General features: G+C 43.5%; 1 protein-coding gene across 5 annotated transcripts in view; it reads left to right on the forward strand.

Annotated features, from left to right (window-relative positions):
• Positions 1-18,773, forward strand: part of STXBP5L (syntaxin binding protein 5L) — a 1,301,131-nt gene that overhangs the window by 318,365 nt on the left and 963,993 nt on the right. For all 5 annotated transcript variants that reach the window (XM_069202705.1, XM_069202706.1, XM_069202709.1 and 2 more), the window contains exon 3: positions 18,431-18,512. In XM_069202705.1, coding sequence (XP_069058806.1) covers positions 18,431-18,512 — 82 coding nt within the window. The remainder of the gene's footprint in view (positions 1-18,430; positions 18,513-18,773) is intronic.

Here is an 18,773-nt window from a genome sequence, read left to right on the forward strand (position 1 = left end):
GCGCCCTTGGCATCTGTGGTATTCTGAGAATACCACTGATGTCATAATGAGGGCCACTGTCTCCATTTGTCAAAGCTGGTTAAAAACTACAGTATCAAGAATGTAAATATAAACACAATTGTAAGTAATTTAATGTGGTAGACTTGGGAACAATATGGAGATAGCTCCATTATCATAGACTTAAACATCTTGTCAGGTGAGATGGAGTTTGTGAAGGGAGCCGGCTGAACCTTTTTAAAAAGTTGATAGGCCTAACATTTGGGAGGGAAAGGGTATTAACATGATTGAGTTCTGCCAGGGAAGGCCAGTTTTACTGGAATACTGCCCATTGATTTTCATTCATGTGCAAACCATGCTAGGAGGCCCCTGGAGCTTTTTGTTTTTAAATATTGTAAGGGAGACACAGCTCCCCATAAGACAGAGTATGTTTTACTTTAATTTGCTTCTCCTTGTGGAGGAAAGCAGCCCCATGTATTTCAATGTAGTTCGGCGTAATCCAATATATGTACAGACATTTTTGTTTTACCTCTGTCTGCAATCTATGAATGTAGTCAGCAGAATGTCTGCTTCTGCTGTGCAGATATGGTGACTAATAATGATCAGTGTACAATGCCCATAATACTGTGGCTTGGGTAAACAGCTACCAACTGCAGCTATATCAGTATATCAACAGAAGGTCCCTGTTTTCTATGTTTATAGTAAGCAGAGTTTTAGCCAGACACAAACCAAGGGCAAGTCGATGTATCAGTGAAAGAGAAAAGGATTGCAGGGTCATATAGAAAGAAAGAAAAAACTGAAACATGCAGATAAACAGAAGATCAACCGTAAGAAATTCGATCAAAATACATAACCTAGCTTACTCACGTAGACCTCACACCAGTATTGTCAACATGTTGTTTGTTTCTATGTGTTTTTAAGCGTATGTGTTTATAGCGGGATGTCTATCCAAGATCGTGTTGAATCCACTTCAAGATGAACTGTAGAGCGGTACTTTCAACATCCTGATGCAGGCATTATGAGTAGATTTGCAGCCAAAACATGTTATTCATTAGTGTTTGTTAGAATCTACCTTTCTACCCTGTCCCAGTTTGAAAATGTCTCACTATGATGACATTGTAGTACAGGGATGGGAGAGTGAAATATAATTTGCAAATCTAATAATGTAAGCAATTATGTATTCTATGCGTGAGACCATGATTAAGTATTTAGACGGACTGCCTTTCTCCCTTCTGTTTTAATATCTATTTAATTGCGTTTTCCTACAGCATTGTGATTTTAAAGATTATTGTGATAGTAAATATAATCTGTTTTTACAGTCAGCACACGTTCTGGGTTTGATAGATTCAATGACTTGGATGTGAGATGGGAATCAGGAAGGGAAGATGGATATTTGAGACGTTTATTGCAAGTTGTGATAGAGGTTGATGTTTGGGTTCATCTGACCTACAGGTGACTACTGAGTTGTGGGTGGCACAGGTTTCCTTGCCATGATGTGCACCCCCAGAAGATGCACAGCAGAGCCAGAATTCATGTTCCCATTAAAAGAAGTTACAAAAACACAGGAAAAGGTTCACATCCAGTGCTTTTGTCCTTTGTGGCATGTGGTGTTCTGCCAGTCTGTGCCCTGTACACGGTAATCGGACTACTGGGCTCCACTATACTTATAGATTAGAAGCCCAGCCGGTTTACTACCCCGACAGTAAAGTTACTGCTCGCAAGATCGGGAGGCATATTTTTGTCTCTTTAAGAGACATGTTCAACCCGGGTTTCAAATATGAACAATAGGGGTGGAGCTCCCCCAAAGTGTTTGTGGCTGGATTTGGGAGCTAGGACTGTTAGGTGTTTATTTGCAGGTTATCAAATATTTCTCGCAATCATTCACAGGTCACTTCTCTTCATATTCCCGAAACATTTCCTAAAGAAATGCGAGCATCCCAGAAGTGGCTGACCAAAGAATGATTTCATGAAAAAGAAAAGTCGGAGCATTAGAACAATAAATGTTCACATAATACCAATTTAAAAGACAAATATATGAGTCACTAAAGGGTAAGACTAATACATTTGATGTATAGGTGTTAGATAAGGATCACGGACACAATATCGTGTCAAAAATACTGTTTATCACAATATTGTGCTTGTATATTTCTAAAGGTAAGTTCAAACATATCAGAAAAAATCTCGTTGACATCAATGTCCTTCAAAAACATACAAAAATATAGATTTTTTAATATAAATATTTTAAAATATACATTACAAGAAAATAAATGAAACCTACTCCTCTAATATGTAATACTATATATAAATATATACTTAGATAAGCACACATATATAGTTGTATTTATATAAATAAGTAAAAAATATATACATATAGTGTAACATAATTTATAAAAAGATTAATTTTACATTATATTATTTTTTATACTTTAAATTTATTGCAAGAACAGTATATATTTATAATATAATTAATATAAGTATTTATTTTACACTATAATAATTATATTTGACATGTATTGCAATGGGAATATATATGATGTATACAGATCCAACAAAACTCTCCTCGCAACCCTTCCGGTAAGAAAAACGAGCTGCTCCAGATTTCGCCGCTCAATTGTAGTGAAAGTTTTTATCTTCTTTTTGCAGACTAAAACTATGTGTGTGTGTATGTATATATATCTATTACCTAGTGGCAGTGGCAGACCTAGGCCCTCATTCCAACCCTGGGAGGGCAACGGAAGCACCGCCAACAGGCTGGCAGTGCTTCCAGGGCCATTCTGACCGCGGCGGTAATGCCGCGGTCAGAAAAGGGGAACCAGCGGTTTCCAGCGCCGCCATGGGGATTCCGACCCCCTTCCCGCCATCCTGTTTCTGGCGGTTTACACCGCCAGAACCAGGATGGCGGGAACGGGTGTCGTGGGGCCCCTGGGGGCCCCTGCACTGCCCATGCCATTGGCATGGGCAGTGCAGGGGCCCCCTAACAGGGCCCCATGAAGATTTTCACTGTCTGCTTTGCAGACAGTGAAAATCGCGACGGGTGCTACTGCACCCGTCGCACCCCTGCAACACCGCCAGCTCCATTCAGAGCCGGCTTCTATGTTGCAGGGGCTTTCCCGCTGGGCCGCCGGGCCGCCTTTTGGCGGTCGCCCGCCAGCCCAGCGGGAAAGCCAGAATGGCATCCGCGGTCTCCTGACCGCAGAGCGGCCATTTGGCGTTGACCGCATGGCGGGCGGCGACCGCCGCCCGCCGCGGTCAGAATGACCGCCCTAGACTCTGTAGAAAATGTGTTTTTTTACTTGCCTATATCTTTAGTGCCGTTTGACGATCCTTCACAAAAGTTTCCCCCAAAATTTGACAGTCAAGGCTGCTGCTGTGAGTAAAATTTCAGGATGATCTGTCAAGCGGGGGGGGGGCTGAGAAAAAGTAGGGGGGTCAAAAAAGGTGCATTTCCAATGTTAATTCCCATAGGGATTTTGGACAGGTCTACAGCGCGAACCACTGGACGGAATTACACCAAATTTGCCAAGAAGATAGCTCTTGGTCCAGAAAGCGCGCTTTTTGTTATTTGGTGTATCCATTCAGTAGTTTTTGAGTAATGAAAGAAAATCAACATTTGTATATATATATAGTGAGGTGAAGGCTCCCCAAACCCTCCTGATCTCGTTGTGAGATCTGATTGGCTGCCAACACTTCAACAAGGAATGGTTGGCAGCCACGTTGGGACTCAGCTTCAACCGAGTCCCAGAAAAAAATATGAAAAAAGCAAAAGGGGGCAGGGGCACCCTGACCCCCTAGCTCTGGTGCTGGGGCCAGAGGGAACCCCTCCCTCCCCCCAGAGCAAAACAGCATTTTTATTTTTTGCAGAAGTCGCTGCGGATCTGCACACCCCCTTGACCCACCCACCCCAACACCACCGCTGCCCTGGGATCGCCACCTGCCTAGGGCTGAATTTGAATAATGAAGGGTGTCCGGCACCGACCCCCAAGCAAAGACCGCCACCCCCTGAGGCTTTTGATGTTGGAGGGGAGCCACGCGCCCCCCCCTCAAGGAGTCACAGATTACCCTGGGGCCGCCACCCTCAGGGCCAGCTTCTGCTATATCCCAGGACATAGCTGTTTGCTCTGACTTGGCGTGAGCTTTGCCATCTCCCACCAAGTCAGAGCAAACACCCCACTCACAGTGAGGGAGAGCTGTCAGTGTGAGCAGAGGTTTCCTCTGTTTCCCTGCCCACAGAGATACAGGCAGGGTAACAGAGGAAACATTGCTGCATCTCCCTCTCTGTGACAACAATGTCGGCTCCCACAGGAGGTGGGGAGCCAGCTGCGACTGCGGGGGCCTTCATGCTCCCCCCACAACCCCCATCATTGTGAACATTGTAATAGAGCTCCCTTAAGGGAGCTGAGTCCTATACTGGAGCACAGAGTGGGCCGACCAGTACCCTTGGAATGCGCAAAGCAGACAGAGCGCATTCCAATAGTGCTGGGCATGGGGGCCCCTGCACTGCCCATGCCATGGGCAGGGCAGGGGTCCCCCTGTGAGCCCCATCACACCCTGAAACTACCATGGAAAGGCTGGAGATGAGGGCGCCACTCTGGCTGAGTACAACTCTGACCGCCGTCATGCTGTCCAAAACCATGTTCCCGGCGGGGACGCCGGTCCCCTGGCGGGTCCATCTGCTAGGGCTGTAATTGTCGGTCGGACCGCCTGGAGTGCAGCAGTCTGACTGTCCACGAAAGTGTGGCAGTCCTCAGACTGCCTCACTCGTAATGAGGCCCTAAGTCCTCTTGCCACCAGATCAGGCAGTTACACACAGTTCAAGGTCAGGTCTCTTCATGCACAAAGACCATCAACATAGAACCACCCTCATTCATACCGAAGGGTAGAAATAGAATCCCAACATGCACAGACAATTGATCTCTTCCGAACTTTTCTGTAATTGGCCAGTCCATGTCCCATCTCTTAGTATTGCATTGCGGACGGTGTCCTTTTCAGACCAGTCAGATACTGGCTTGAAGTGGAATACTATGGTCTATATTCCATAGGAAACCTTTAGTTAAGAAACTTGTTACTTTGTAAAGGTATGTCACTCCAGAGTACAATAAGGATTGAAACCATGCAAGGCCAATGACTTAACTGAGAGTTGGTCTGTCTAGGTGAGAACCACATACCATGTAACTTCTGGGTTTGAGAGCCCAGTCAGGTCAGAAATAGTTGCTGTAAATTCCTCACCAACATTTTTGCAACCTATGATTTTGCTATGCGATCTATGTACTAATGAGTAATGTCTCAAAATGCCTAGTTGGAGGGAATAGCAGGACGACCTGTCTAATCAATATTAGGGAGGTCACTATTTGTGGTTTGTGACCGCAAGAGATTCTGTACAAATACAGAAATGGTGGCCTGCAAGGAGCAGAAGACCACCATCTCCATGCCTGTGTACCCAAACACAAAACTGATTTTCTAAGCCAGCCTGTGTCCCTTAAAGGAAGGAACCAGTACTTACCACTACCTACTCTCATGGAAGACACAACACAATTCCCAAAGGTGAGGCTGTCCAATGGAGACTTACCACTTTGCATATCTGTTACCACCTGCTTTGAGTGACCGGTACCAAACATGTCAGTCATGTGGTTACACAAAACAATAATACATCTCATTGCGATTCGCAATTAGGGGTGGATACCTCTTTCAAGGCCCCTTCTTAATTCTTAATTGGGATTCAGACTGAGTCACAACACCCCTTTCACGATTCGCAAAGTGTTTACAGAATTGCATAATGGGTTTATTAAACACTAAAATGTCATTTTGTGGTTGCAAACCCTGCAATCTTGTTACTCATAGGGTTTGCAACTGCAAACTCCTGTAAGCCGTTTGGGCCCTTTGATCACATTTCAACTCAATGCCAACATTTCTTGCCCTATGGCTATTTGTTTGTCCTACCTAAAGGACCGTAAGAAACACACTTAACAGCTCTATTGGTGTAGTAAATACGCGCACTGCACCGGGCTTGAATACGGGCACTGTTTGGCACCAAAGTCACTAAATCGTGAAAGAAGTGCTATGAGATTCTTCTGCACCACACCAGAAACTTTAACAGCACGTGCATCTCTGCAGGACAGCCGAGCTGCATCCCGCTGTTAGAGGCGAGCAACAACTTCTTGTTGTGGTATGATTTTGCTGCACAGACAAGCTTGATGCGAGCGCTTGGTTTTTATCAGGTGCAGGGCAGCTGTGCATGTGTCAAGTAGAGATAGAAAAAAGCCTTGCATATCCTCTTAAACATATATTGCTTGTGTCGAAAAGTGACTGCTCAGGCGTGACTCGAGCACTTGAAAAATTGCTTCTCCGTGGAGAAAGCCTCTTTTGCATGGGTTGTACTGACTTACTAGCTGTTGTAAGAGCTTCTAAGAGCTTCTAATTCACCACTGATGTGCAAACACTTTTCTCTCAGAACCCAATTGTTCAGGCGCCCATCTCTGAGAAGAGGCGAGACTTTGAATGGTGGAGGAGTTGTTGTGCATGGTGCCAGGACTTCAGCTGCCGGGGCCAATTGTTCTCTACCACTTGCTCGGAAGGTTCTATTCCAAGCTCTGCTATCCAAAATAGATGGCATTAGAGCTGATTCCAGTAATAGCTATCAAGGTGGTTTGAAATTCCACGAAAACCATTGTTAGAAAACCTGCCTTGTTCTGCTTGCTTCCTGATGTACTATTCATTGCTCACCTGTCAAGCATGCGTTAGTCTCTTTCAATATCTCACATTCAACGCAGGTGATGTTCATAAATGAAGATGGCGCACCGCTACACTCCTATGAATAGAAATTTCCATAAGAAGGTTTTAGCATCTTCAGAAAGTTGACCCAAGCTTCACAGTACCAAATAAGGAGATGCGGAGGGAGTGGGCAGGTTAAATCCATGTATGCTTCTGGAGGTCAGCAGGCCATTTAATATATATGAAAATGCTGCTGTTTGATTGGCCGCCAGCCTCTCAGTTACTCGCGTACTTCTGTTTTACTGATGGGCATGTTCATCCATTAAGGTACCAATGATTTGAAGATTATTTTCGAGACATCCATTATCAAAGGCCAGCTCAGTCAGCCCTCGTATGAGTCGTATCCCTGTGGTCTCTTAATCCAGCGTCATTCAGGTTCCCAAACTGCTGAAATTGCTGCTACTGATTTTTCAAGACAAAATTGACTGTCTAGCTTAGAGATGGGCAGCTGTGTGCATCTCTAATATACCTCCTCACCCTATGAATATTAGCAGATACTCACGTGACCCGACCTGGGACTAAAACCAGTCCTGGAAAATGCTTTAATGCCAGCCTTTGTGGCTTCGAGTGAACGCTGCTATCAAACAAGACCCTCTCCATCTCGGTTCTTCTGCCAGTCATCTTAAGTTGGGTCAAATAATAATTAGGATCCAATTGGGTTGGAAATGTAGACAATCAGGAACTGCTGCAGTGTTTAGCGTGCCACCATTTGAGGCAGTTCAGGGGTTTAAAGCAAAAAAGAAGGGCTTTCTCTGCTGTATCTGCGGATACTCATTCCACCCAACTCTTGGCACCTCTGACTCATTTACGTGGGGACCCTGTGTTTCTGAAAGCAGAGCCGTAGCCAGTTCTGCCATTGAAAGCAACAGTGGACAAGTGCCTCCTCGCATGGCAAGGGAGGTTCTGCCCTAGGATCGTTGAGGAAGTCTGGCGCCAAGTCTACTCTATTTTCGCTTGCCTTGGACCCCATGTACAGCGCTGTGGCCCTAGGCAGGGAAAAATCAATGCTCTCTCAGGCGCTGAGAGAAAACTTCTGCTGTACAAGAGACATTTTTTTGTTAACCAATTCCCGCTTTGGTGGTTCATGTATGGAAAACAACAACGTCTGGTCTGTCATCCCACGATGACGGGATGGGCTTGGAGACATTACATAATCTTGCCATCAGTGCTTCTGCTATGTTGGTGGATGCTCTTTCATCAATTCCCACTGAACCAGCCAGCTGTGGCTGAGGAGGCAGATGTCATGCCTCTGCCACCCCAGCCTTTTGGCAGTCACTCCACCAAGGGCTATCTGAGAGCCTGGCCTTTGGATGAGATGGGACAGAATGTGACCCAGGCCAGTGGCTTGCAGGAGCAACAGTAGGGATATTTAATGGTGCTCTACGGAGATCTGTTCCTCCACAAGCAGGTATTAGACTATAATACTATATTCTATTACTTCTCTCGAGGCCTTGACAGAGGCTGGAGATCTAAATGAGATAAGGTCAGAGCTCAGACTGTGCTGCCACAGGGATGTTAAATCCCTCAGACCTGTTCTCTGGCATGCACAGCCAATGTATGCATCTAACCTTTGAACGCCAATCCCCTATGGGCCCAGCTTTGACTGCCTCACAGGTCCAGTCTTGCATATACTGCTGCCTTCTCTTACCCCTTTCTTCATTAGAACTGTGAGCCTTTCCAGGCTTCATCCAAATTGTCAAAGTGAGGAAAGAGAGTTCACAGGTGACACTTGACTTCCAGGAGCTTAAAGAGCTTGCTTTGCTCCTGCCCAGCAAAAGAATTGCATCTGGTCTTGATGCAAGCATGTTAGGCAGGGCAGCCCCTCACCCCCCACTTCACACTGTCAACACAAGGATGAGGTGCTAGATATGCAAAGGAAGGTGAAGGCCATTTCCTCTTCGACCAGTAGTCTTGCTTCTTCTCTAAGGGCCGCATGTATGAATATTTTTGCGAGTTCCTAATTGCAACTTTTTGCAACTCACAATTAGAAAGTCTCAAAATGTGATGTACAACACAGTTTTCAACACTGTTTGCGATTGCCAGTGGGTTGCAAATGGACCTGCCTGATAAATATTAATGAGGCAGGTCACACATTGCGCCCCATTGTATATGGCCAAAATCACAGGAATGGGGGCCTGCTGGGGTCAACAGACCACCATGTCTATATTTGTTCTTTAAATAAAGCACTTTTTTGTAATGCAGCTCATTTAAAGGAAAATTAGATGCATTTCAAAAACAAAAATGAAAAGGTTTCTTTTCATTTTTAAGAGTAGACAATGGTCCGTAGGACCAATGCCTCCTCTTAAAAAATGTCTGCATCCACATTTGCAAAGAGGAAGGGGTCCATTGGGGACCCCTTCCCCTTTGCGAATGCATTACCACCAACTTGAAGTTAGTCATAAACTACGAATGTTTTGCAACCGCATTCCGGTCGCAAAACAATCATACATCCCCCTGCAACTCTCTATTAGGAAGGAATGCTCTTAACACACCCCTTCCTAATACAGACTCACAAATCTTAATTTGTGATTCGGTAATACATTACAGACTCACAAAATAGGGTTAGTACATGTCAAAAAGCTATTTAGCGGTTGCAAATGGCTCGATTCTCTGATGCAAAAACGTTTTGTACATGTGGCCCTAAGATCCCAGAACAGCTGTGTCTAATATAGGTCTAGTAAGGTGAGATCCATTTAAGTGTTCTAGATAACCACTGACTCTGTGAATTAGGACACTACTTTCACTGTATCTAGATTTTTCTTCAATGGATATTTTGAAAATCTGGCATTGATCTGGCCCTCCTAAACCTGCCTTGGACACCATAATCTCAGAAGAATGTATTGGAAACTCATCATCGATGTGTTAAAGGGACATGTCAGACCTTTACTTCCCCCAAGCTGGACACCTTCTTTTAGAAATGGCCACTTGCTTCCCTTGTGGGAAATTACCAAACACTTGAGATCAGAACTCTTCAAATGCCTGTTTTGATAATGGTATTCTGTTAACAGGGATGCGGGACATCTTGTTTGGGGTCAAGGGCAACAAGTTTTTATGTTTACTTTGTCCTTGGGACAAGTAGGCCCAACCCTCTGCAGCACAAACCCTTTGGCTGCCTGTTTACAGAGAGTGGAACTCTCTGCAGTTGAGGTAATATGTTTCCAAAAGATAATGCTGTTCGAACTTGTATTTATGGTTCATTATTTGAAATCCTTCATTATTAGGGTGAGTGCTGTAAATAAATGTTTTAAGGTCACACTTCACTACTGACGTTGGTTCCAGTGCAAAAAAAAAAAACGTGTATGCACATGTTTGAAAAGTTTAGGCTATGAGGCTAAGTATAATGCTCCCAGAATGCTCTCTGATTAGATGCAAATGAAGTGTCATTTAGTAAAATGTGTTGGTGCATGCTAGTATTTCCCAAAAATATTTCTAATGGAGAATCAGTGTAATCATTTTCAACACGATTATGGGAAGCATGAAAATAAACAAACACTGACAAAGCCAACTGATCTGACATATTTTTATAAGTCTTTTAGTTTCATCAATGCGTGTCTTGTTTTGACATGGCTTTTGTAACACTTTATTGTTGTGGGAGCTATCAGGCCCTCAACACTGTAACAAACACTGGCAAAAAAAAAAAAAAAACATTTTTTAACTCTAAAAGCACACGTTGCCACCAGTGGCATAACAAAGGCCCCGCAGCCGCCCTCCTGGGGGCCCCTTCAGCACCTGGCCTGAGTGAGTCTGGAGAGGGGGCTCCTCCATGTTCTTTTCAAAGGGGCACCCTCCAGTTTCGTTACGTCACTGATTGCCACTGTAGTTCCTGACACTGAACAAAACTACTTTGTGTGCCAATATGCTCCTTGTGGAAGAGCAGAATGCGATCGCTCACAGTAAAGCCAGCCGAAAGAGAGAGAAATAGAAGTTTAATAAAAAACAAAATGTTTTGTTAACACCAGACCTAATTAGGGACCAAGACCCACATGTAGGTAGCTTTTTGCATGTGGCAAACAGCAACTTTCGCTGTTTGTGGCGTGCAAAAAGCACATTGCGATGCACAAACCCAGTTTTGCGATTCGGTAACCTGGTTACCGAATCGCAAAACAGGTTTGCGACTCGCAATTAGGAAGGGGTATTCCCTTCCTAATTGCAACTCGCAGTGCAATGTAGGATTGTTTTGTGACCGCGAACGCGGGCGCAAACCAATCGCAGTTTGCACCCATTTCAAATGGGTGCTAACACTTTCGCTAAAGGGAAGGGGTCCCCATGGGATCCCTTCCCCATTGTGAATGGCACTGTAAACATTTTTTCAGAGCAGGCAGTGGTCCTGCGGAACACTGCCTGCTCTGAAAAAATGAAACGAAAACGTTTCATTTTTCGTTTTTGTAATGCATCTCGTTTTCCTTTAAGGAAAACGGGCTGCATTACAAAAAAAACAAAAAAACTGCTTTATTAAAAAGCAGTCACAGACATGGTGGTCTGCTGTCTCCAGCAGGCCACCATCCCTGTGAGGGCCGCCATTCGCAAGGGGGTCGCAAATTGCGACCCACCTCATGATTATTCATGAGGTGGGCATTTGCGAAGCCCTTGCGAATCACAGATGGTGTCAGGGACACCATCCTACATTCGGATTTGCGACTCGCAAATTGCGAGTCTCTCTGACTCGCAATTTGCGGGTCGCAAATCTGAACCTACTGACATGTGGCCCCAAATTCTTAAAGAAAGTCGCAAAAGTGCACCCATGGTATATGTCGTACCCCTATAAAATATTTGTGAACTGTATTTTAGCATGGGTAAATACGATGTGTAGATTTGCTCATGTGAAAATCTATTGAGCATTTGCAAGTTAATTTTCCCTCCAGCCACTTTCTTCCCAACCCTGGAAGAAGTTCTAATTCTGCCATTGTCAGGAGTAAATGTCCAACCTTTCTTATTATGGGAAAATATTAGAGAGAAGCTGGTGAAAATCTTTAAAACATGCAGGTTAGTAGGTTTGCAGACTCAAAGGCATTCCAGCCCTGGAACTATTGCTTACTGCTTCCTCCAGCCTCAGTATGCAGATCTGCAGAATGGTGGAAAAATAAGGAAATTGCTACAGTAGGGATTGAAACTGCAAGTATTCAAGCCCTACTAAGGTAGTAGCCCTGGCATAATCAGAGACGCTATTATCAGAGCTCTTACATAATGAGATTGCTGCCATAAATTGTCGCCACACTACATGGCACCAAAGGGACAAGTAGATCTTTTTACAGGACAAGTAGATTTGAGAAGCAACCTGTCCCCTGGACAAGTAGATATTTTAATAAATTCCACACCCCTGGTTAACTTGTGAGGTTTATGTGAGAAGTGAAGGCAAGGCCGGGCTATGTAGGATGGCTTCCCGAAAGATGTATATGCACCTGCTGCTACAAATGACTTTGGCCTAGAATAGGAATTTGTGATTACGAGACTGAAGTGGACAAGGGCAGATACAATATTAAAAATATGTTTAGCACTGGAATGGTGGTGATTGCATGAAGCAAAGAACCTTGTAGTAAGGTGAAGAGGAGGGAGCCATATGGAATGACTGCAATACACTTGGGAGAGACACAGGTTGGGGCAACAGTGGTTTGCTAACTAAGGTAAAGCTGGAGACCATCTAGGGTGAGGAAAGAGTGTGTTATTTCTATTTCTACATTGGTAGTTGCTGCACAGTGGTTTGCAACTCTCCCCAGGAGGGGCATCTTACCATTAGTAATGTATCTATTGGTTAGGTATATTTACTTCAAGCTACTGGTAGCTTTATCCTTTGTTGTGATGGTTAAACCACTTGAGTTCTGATTACATTTGCAAACGTCAATGTGTTCTTTAACTATTGTAGAACTGTTAGCCAGTGCTGCCTCTGGCCCCATGTCGTGTGAAACAACCAGATCGGACTTTTTAGCCCACAGCAGTTCACATTCTGGAACCCGTAGCTTCACTTTTCCTAATATACGTATGAGACTAAGGGCCAGAAGTACATAGATGCAATTTTGCATTTCCTAAATAGCGACTCCATAAAAATCGCTATTTAGGAAATGCAAAATGATATGTAGCAAAATAGGATTTCCTAATAGCGATGCCTACAAAGTAGGCATCGCTATTAGGAAATCGCAAATAGAAATCCCATGCTATTTGTGACAATGGGCTGGTTTTGCATTTTCAAAATAGCAAAATGCAAAACCAAGGATGCTATGGGCAAAAGGCCCCTGTGATGCACCCCATCAATGGTGCTGCACATGTAGAGCACGCATATGCCTTAGGGGCATGTGTGTGCTGTATTGCACTTTGAAAAAAGCATATTTGGATGCAATTTCTAAATTGCATATGGTTACCATCGACTTGGAGTGGATGGTAATTGCATTTCCTAAATGTCCAATTCACATTTAGGAAATGCTTTGTACATGTGTTTAGGAATCACAAATAGGTAACCCCTATTTGTGATTTCCTGTTTAGAGGATCACTAATTGCGATTTCTACTGGGTAGTCATTGAAATTTGTGATTCCCTTAAGGGAAATGCCCATCTAGCATTTCTTAACGGCCTGGAATAGTGATTTGGAACGTTAAGAGATGCTAAATGGCTTTGTACATCTGGCCCAAAATGTCTTACAGTTCTAAGTGCCAAGACAGGTTGAAAGTGTTATGGGTAAAGGCTTGGTCACTTGACATCTGTAACCTACACTACCCGTGACCTGAGCAATTTCTAAACTAGATTTTGCATCAGACGAATTGATATGGAACTGGAGCTTTTAGAAACGGTTACATAATTCTAAATATTACAATGGTGCAGTTTACAACCTGTGTATGCTAAGACTTCATCATTGAAAAAACATATTTCTTACACTATTTTTCTTTAAGACAAGCTGATAAAGTTGAAGTCTGTGGTACGTGATATTTAGCTTTATGCAAAATCGTAAAGCCCAACAGCTTGCCGTTCACCAGTTGTACGCTGCTCTACAAATGGGAACTTTCCTACTTTCATGCAAAGCCTAGAATGGCGACCTCATAGCTTGCTATGACCAAGCAGTGACCTTTCTCCACTTGTTGTTCATTGAGACTTCCAGAGTGCCTGTGGGGGGCTTCTTGGAGCAGGGAAGGCCCCCTGGGAAACTTCTAGGATTGGGTAAGGTCCCCGCATTAGGGAATAGATAGCCTATCCTGTTTAACCCTACAGTACCTGGTAAAACCCCACTAAAAGGGCAATAGCAGTCATCAGTGTAAACATATAAATACTGACAGATAACTTCACTTTGTTAGACAAGGTAGGAGCAAGAAAGACTGGTCTAAAAGTATTCTGATTGAGTTTTGTTGTTTAGGGATATCAGTAAAGCATTGTTTTTCTTTGGTTTCCTTTAGTTTTGAGTGCTTGGATTAAAGGTACGTGGTATAGTTCTGATATAATTATTTTATACACTGTAGATAATCTGAGAATATTAAAATCTTATTTGATCTTTTTGGAGTGTTTAATTCTTTCATTGGTTAGTGGAATGGCTGGCTCATAGGAATCATGGCCAATATGTACTATCATATTTACTCACAAACACAGAATGGGTAACAAAAACCCTAGGCCCCTTTTTTATGGGCGAGCGCAAAGCTCAGTAATCTCTCTTTGGGCTTCAAACCACGCCCATGTCACGTCAGTCACTTACATTGGTTCATGGGCTTGCCTTTTAAAATCCGCTTGCTTTCATTTGTGAAAGGCATGCATACGTCATGCCTTTTCCGGTGTTTAGCCCACCTACACAGCACCGGTAAACTACTGGAAACATACAAGGCTCGATGTTTTGAGCCTGGGGTCCGGACTACTTTATCTGTTTATTTTCCACACAGCGCCATTGCGCTGCATTTCACATAGTGCGATCGCGCTCCGTTTTTTTTTCTTTACAACGCTAATAGCTCTAACTCGAGCAAATGCGAGACCAGTTGCATTGAAAATGCTTGCCTTACAAGGCAGTATTGATAGCGGGTCATCTGCTATACACCCCCGGCTTTAAATATTCAATGGAAGGTGTAGCTACAGGTTCCCTGTGAAAAGAATGCTGTCACTATGCACATGGGATAGTGGTGACAACATGACACAACTCGTTCATGGGCTCATTGTTCAACTTTACTTGACTACTACAAGCAAGTTTAGCTATCTAATATTCAGACAGTTAAACATGGTTTTGCGAAGGTGGATGGACTTCATCCATCCTCCTTTCCTCCATAGTCCATTGAAAAAACCAACAAAGACTGCAATATTGACTCTCAGATGGTGTTTCCACAATATCAAGCAAATCGTTAAATTGTGTTTAGCTTCAAAAGTTACACTCAGACGTTACAGAGTCAATCCACAGTACACCACATTAATCATTGCCACAACTTTTTGGTGCTTCAATCTATTTCTCATCCTGGTGATGACCCTGGTCCAAATAATTTCTTTTAGAGTCAAAACGTCAACAACTATTTCAGAGGACTGCTTTGAGTTGATTTAGGATAGCAACACTCCCACACTGAGTATTGTACAACATCCTTTTATCCGTATCAGTCACTTGTGTATATGTGCTGTCTGTATAGCAGGTGCACACTTTATGCGCACCCTTTTCACTTGCACTGCATCACATAGGGGTGACCAGACGTCCCGGATATCCCCGGACAGTCCCGGTTTTTAGAGGACTGTCCCGGTGTCCCGACGCTTCTCTTAATTTTAAACAAATGTCCCGGTTTTTAGGACAATGGTCAGATCATCACATAAATGTCCCGGTCTTTGGGACAAAGGTCAGATTATCTAGGGAAACATAAATTAAAGGTATGCTCTCCTTTAACAGACGCCTACAAAGTATGCAATAATTAAAGTCATGTATCTGTTACTGTCAGGCAACAGAGTCCCCTGTCTGCTCCCCGCAGAGAGACGGAGGGGGGTGGCAGAGAGAGGTGGGTGTGGGCGGGTTGGGGGTGCAGGGTGTGAGGTCAAGCCGAGCTAATTTTATATGTGTAGTCTTGTAAGTGTTTGCGTGTGTGTGTGTGTGTATCTGTATGTAAACACACAGGTTGAGGCACACATTCCCAAAGCTACGCAAAAAAACGGGACATGGCAGATATAAAACTGAGTTTAAATCTTTATTCCTTCTTTTATGTCTGGCCTGTCCCAGTTTTTGCTCTTCAAAATCTGGTCACCCTAGCATCACAGCACTATTTTGAGCACCCTATTTTTCAAGTTGTTTGTTAAACTGAATATAAGACATCATTCGAGTGATATTTTAGCAATTGTATTGAATACATTCTGTTTTAATCTCAAACTAAACCAATCTATTGACGTTTTTTTACATGTTGTCATGGAAGTTGAAGCTTACACTTTCCCCATAAGGAACCTTTGTTCGTCTTCTAATAGTTCAAAGGTTAGGTGTGACGTAAATTGAGACATTTGCCATTAGACACTTGGCTGGTATGAATGTCCTTACCACACCAGCACCGCCTCAATGTACTCAGGCAAACAGTGCAGAAAAACAATGGTGAGCAACTTGAAAGCATCACATTTCAAGTGCCTTACAATGCAGGGCTACAAATTAATCTGGTGCGATTCAAACTTTTAAAGGGTCACAAGATACCAAACTGTGAGCAAGGTGGACCATCCATCCCTACATTCTAATTTTCAGTAAGGAGTAGGTGAATGGCCACCTGCTGTGTCCAGGCATTTGTTTATTAAAACATTTGACTGTAGCACTCTCGCTTTTTTCCAGAGTCCTGACAGAGTGGGTGTGACAGATAATGAGATGCGAATGTGAGTATAATACACAGACTTTCTATGCCTAAAGCATTCTAACATGAATCGATTGGACACACTACCTTACATACACTGCATTTCTTCAAAAAGTGTGGAAAACACTGAGAAAACACAACTGGAATCCACACAAAAACAAAGCTTGAAGACACACTAGGAATCGAGAAGGGTCGTAGAGTGGCCAAAACAAATCCCTGTCACTGGAGTATCAGGCTGCAGAAACTTGATGGATTATGACCAGTGCCTTTGGAATTATGCGGCACGGAGGACCACATAATGTGGCATGGTTGACTAAATGATGCATCCAGAAAAGGCAAATGATGCAGTATGACTGCAGTTTTGCTGTTCATACACATGTAGCACTATCTGGGTAAAGGAGCCACATCATTAGTAACAGTTTAATACTGAAATACAGCAATTGGCAACTGAAAGGTGACCAATCAACTATTCTGAAAGGGCTTCAACTGCACAACAACACCTGCTGCTGTATTTTTGGTAAGTTTTGATCCGTTTGAATTAGAAGCTATTTTTTTTTGGGTAACAACTGCAAATTATGTTGCAGAGGATGGGTTATGTGGCAAATGCGTCATAACCATAATTATTCGGACTATGCAGCGCCCTCAAAATCACTCAATTCTAGTGGTCCTGACTGCAAGTATGCCGTGAGCAGCAACCCTGGGGAACTTTTCACTTTTACACAAGGTGCTAAATTCCCAAAGTAATTTCAGATACACAGACTTCATTAACAATTCTTACTGTCCTAACTTTCTTTAGCTGTTTCTCTATTGGGGAGCCTTTTCTTGACTGGCATGCTCCAGTGGGTGTGGGGATAAAGGTATGTAACAAATTTGTACTCAGTCCTCCCCCTTCAGGGAATCGTGGGTGCACCTTAGGGTGAGAACCAGGGCCACTGGAATTACGCCGTAGTAGAAGACCAAATTATGTGGCAGAATTCACTACATTTTGCGGCAAGAAAAATAAATTATGTGACGTAATGCAGCATATTTTGTGACAATAATCATTCATTCTTTTTCCGTTTTTACAATTAACACTGTCTTAGCAACGTTTTAACACGCCAATTCCACTATAAACTACTGAAATGTGACTACTCCATATGCAACAACACGGTGCTGCATTTTTAGTAACTTATGACCCATTTGAGTAAGGAACAATTTTTTTTGTTAAAATCTGCAAAGTATGCACCAGATATTGAACTATGTGGCAAATTTGGCAAATCCATAATTATGCTAAAAACACCACAGCAACAGAACTGTATAATTCCATTGGCCCTGGTTATATCGCATTTTAACCCTGAAAAAAGAGAGCCCTGCAGCCAAAGATGAGGCTGAACAAATAATACAGTAAATGGACATTGAACGATGAAGACAGTCAATAGAGCTACACAGAATAGTTAGTGTAATGTTCCATACACCAGTGATTTCTCGTTAAAGTGGGCGGCTGACCAGGCTGAAAAAAGCAGAGGTTGACCGCTAGCAGCAAGCAGGATGGTAAATAAATATAACACCTGTGTAGCAGTTTCACAGCTGGACCGTACTGCACAATAGGTGAGACGACAGCTGCGCGTTGCTGGCCCGCGCGGCATCTCCAGGCGCCTTCGCGCGCTTCAATCGATGATTCTCAGCCAAGAATAGATCTCCCATCATCTCGCATGCTTTCAGGCTTGTGTTGTGTTTACCTGGAGCTGGGGGTTGCTGGGCTCCTTAATTAGATAAGCTGAGGGCCAGGAGAGCATCTTTGTTTTTCCCTAATCAGGAGCAGTTGTGAACCTGGAGGTTAATTGCTGACTGTCTGGTTCTCTTGTTTCTTCCTCACCATTAATCTCTGCCATCGCTGAGTGTCAGATTCCTTGACTTTCGCAATGTCAGATTGGGCCGGCCTGGCGTTGATTGCTACTGTCAGCACAGCAGCGGGGCAGCCGTCCTCCACCTCCAGTTCCTAATCAATGAGGTAAGAAGAAACACAAATAACCTCTTGTTTTTTGTTCTCTCTGTACAGTAGGATTCTGGGATCTGTAAAGATAAGTGTATATATGCCTCATGAAGCCATTGAAGGGTGGACTTGGTCCTCTGGTCTGAAAAGATTCTTGAAGGATGGTCAATTTTCAGATAAATTTAGGGTTAACCCCTGTCTTCCAGGGGTCATTGTTCTTTGGTCCATGTAGCTCTTCTTTGCTGTTCACTATCAACTTGACTTGAACAGAGACGGAAA

The sequence above is a fragment of the Pleurodeles waltl genome, chromosome 8, assembly GCF_031143425.1.
Source record: "Pleurodeles waltl isolate 20211129_DDA chromosome 8, aPleWal1.hap1.20221129, whole genome shotgun sequence".
Classification (NCBI taxonomy): domain Eukaryota; kingdom Metazoa; phylum Chordata; class Amphibia; order Caudata; family Salamandridae; genus Pleurodeles; species Pleurodeles waltl.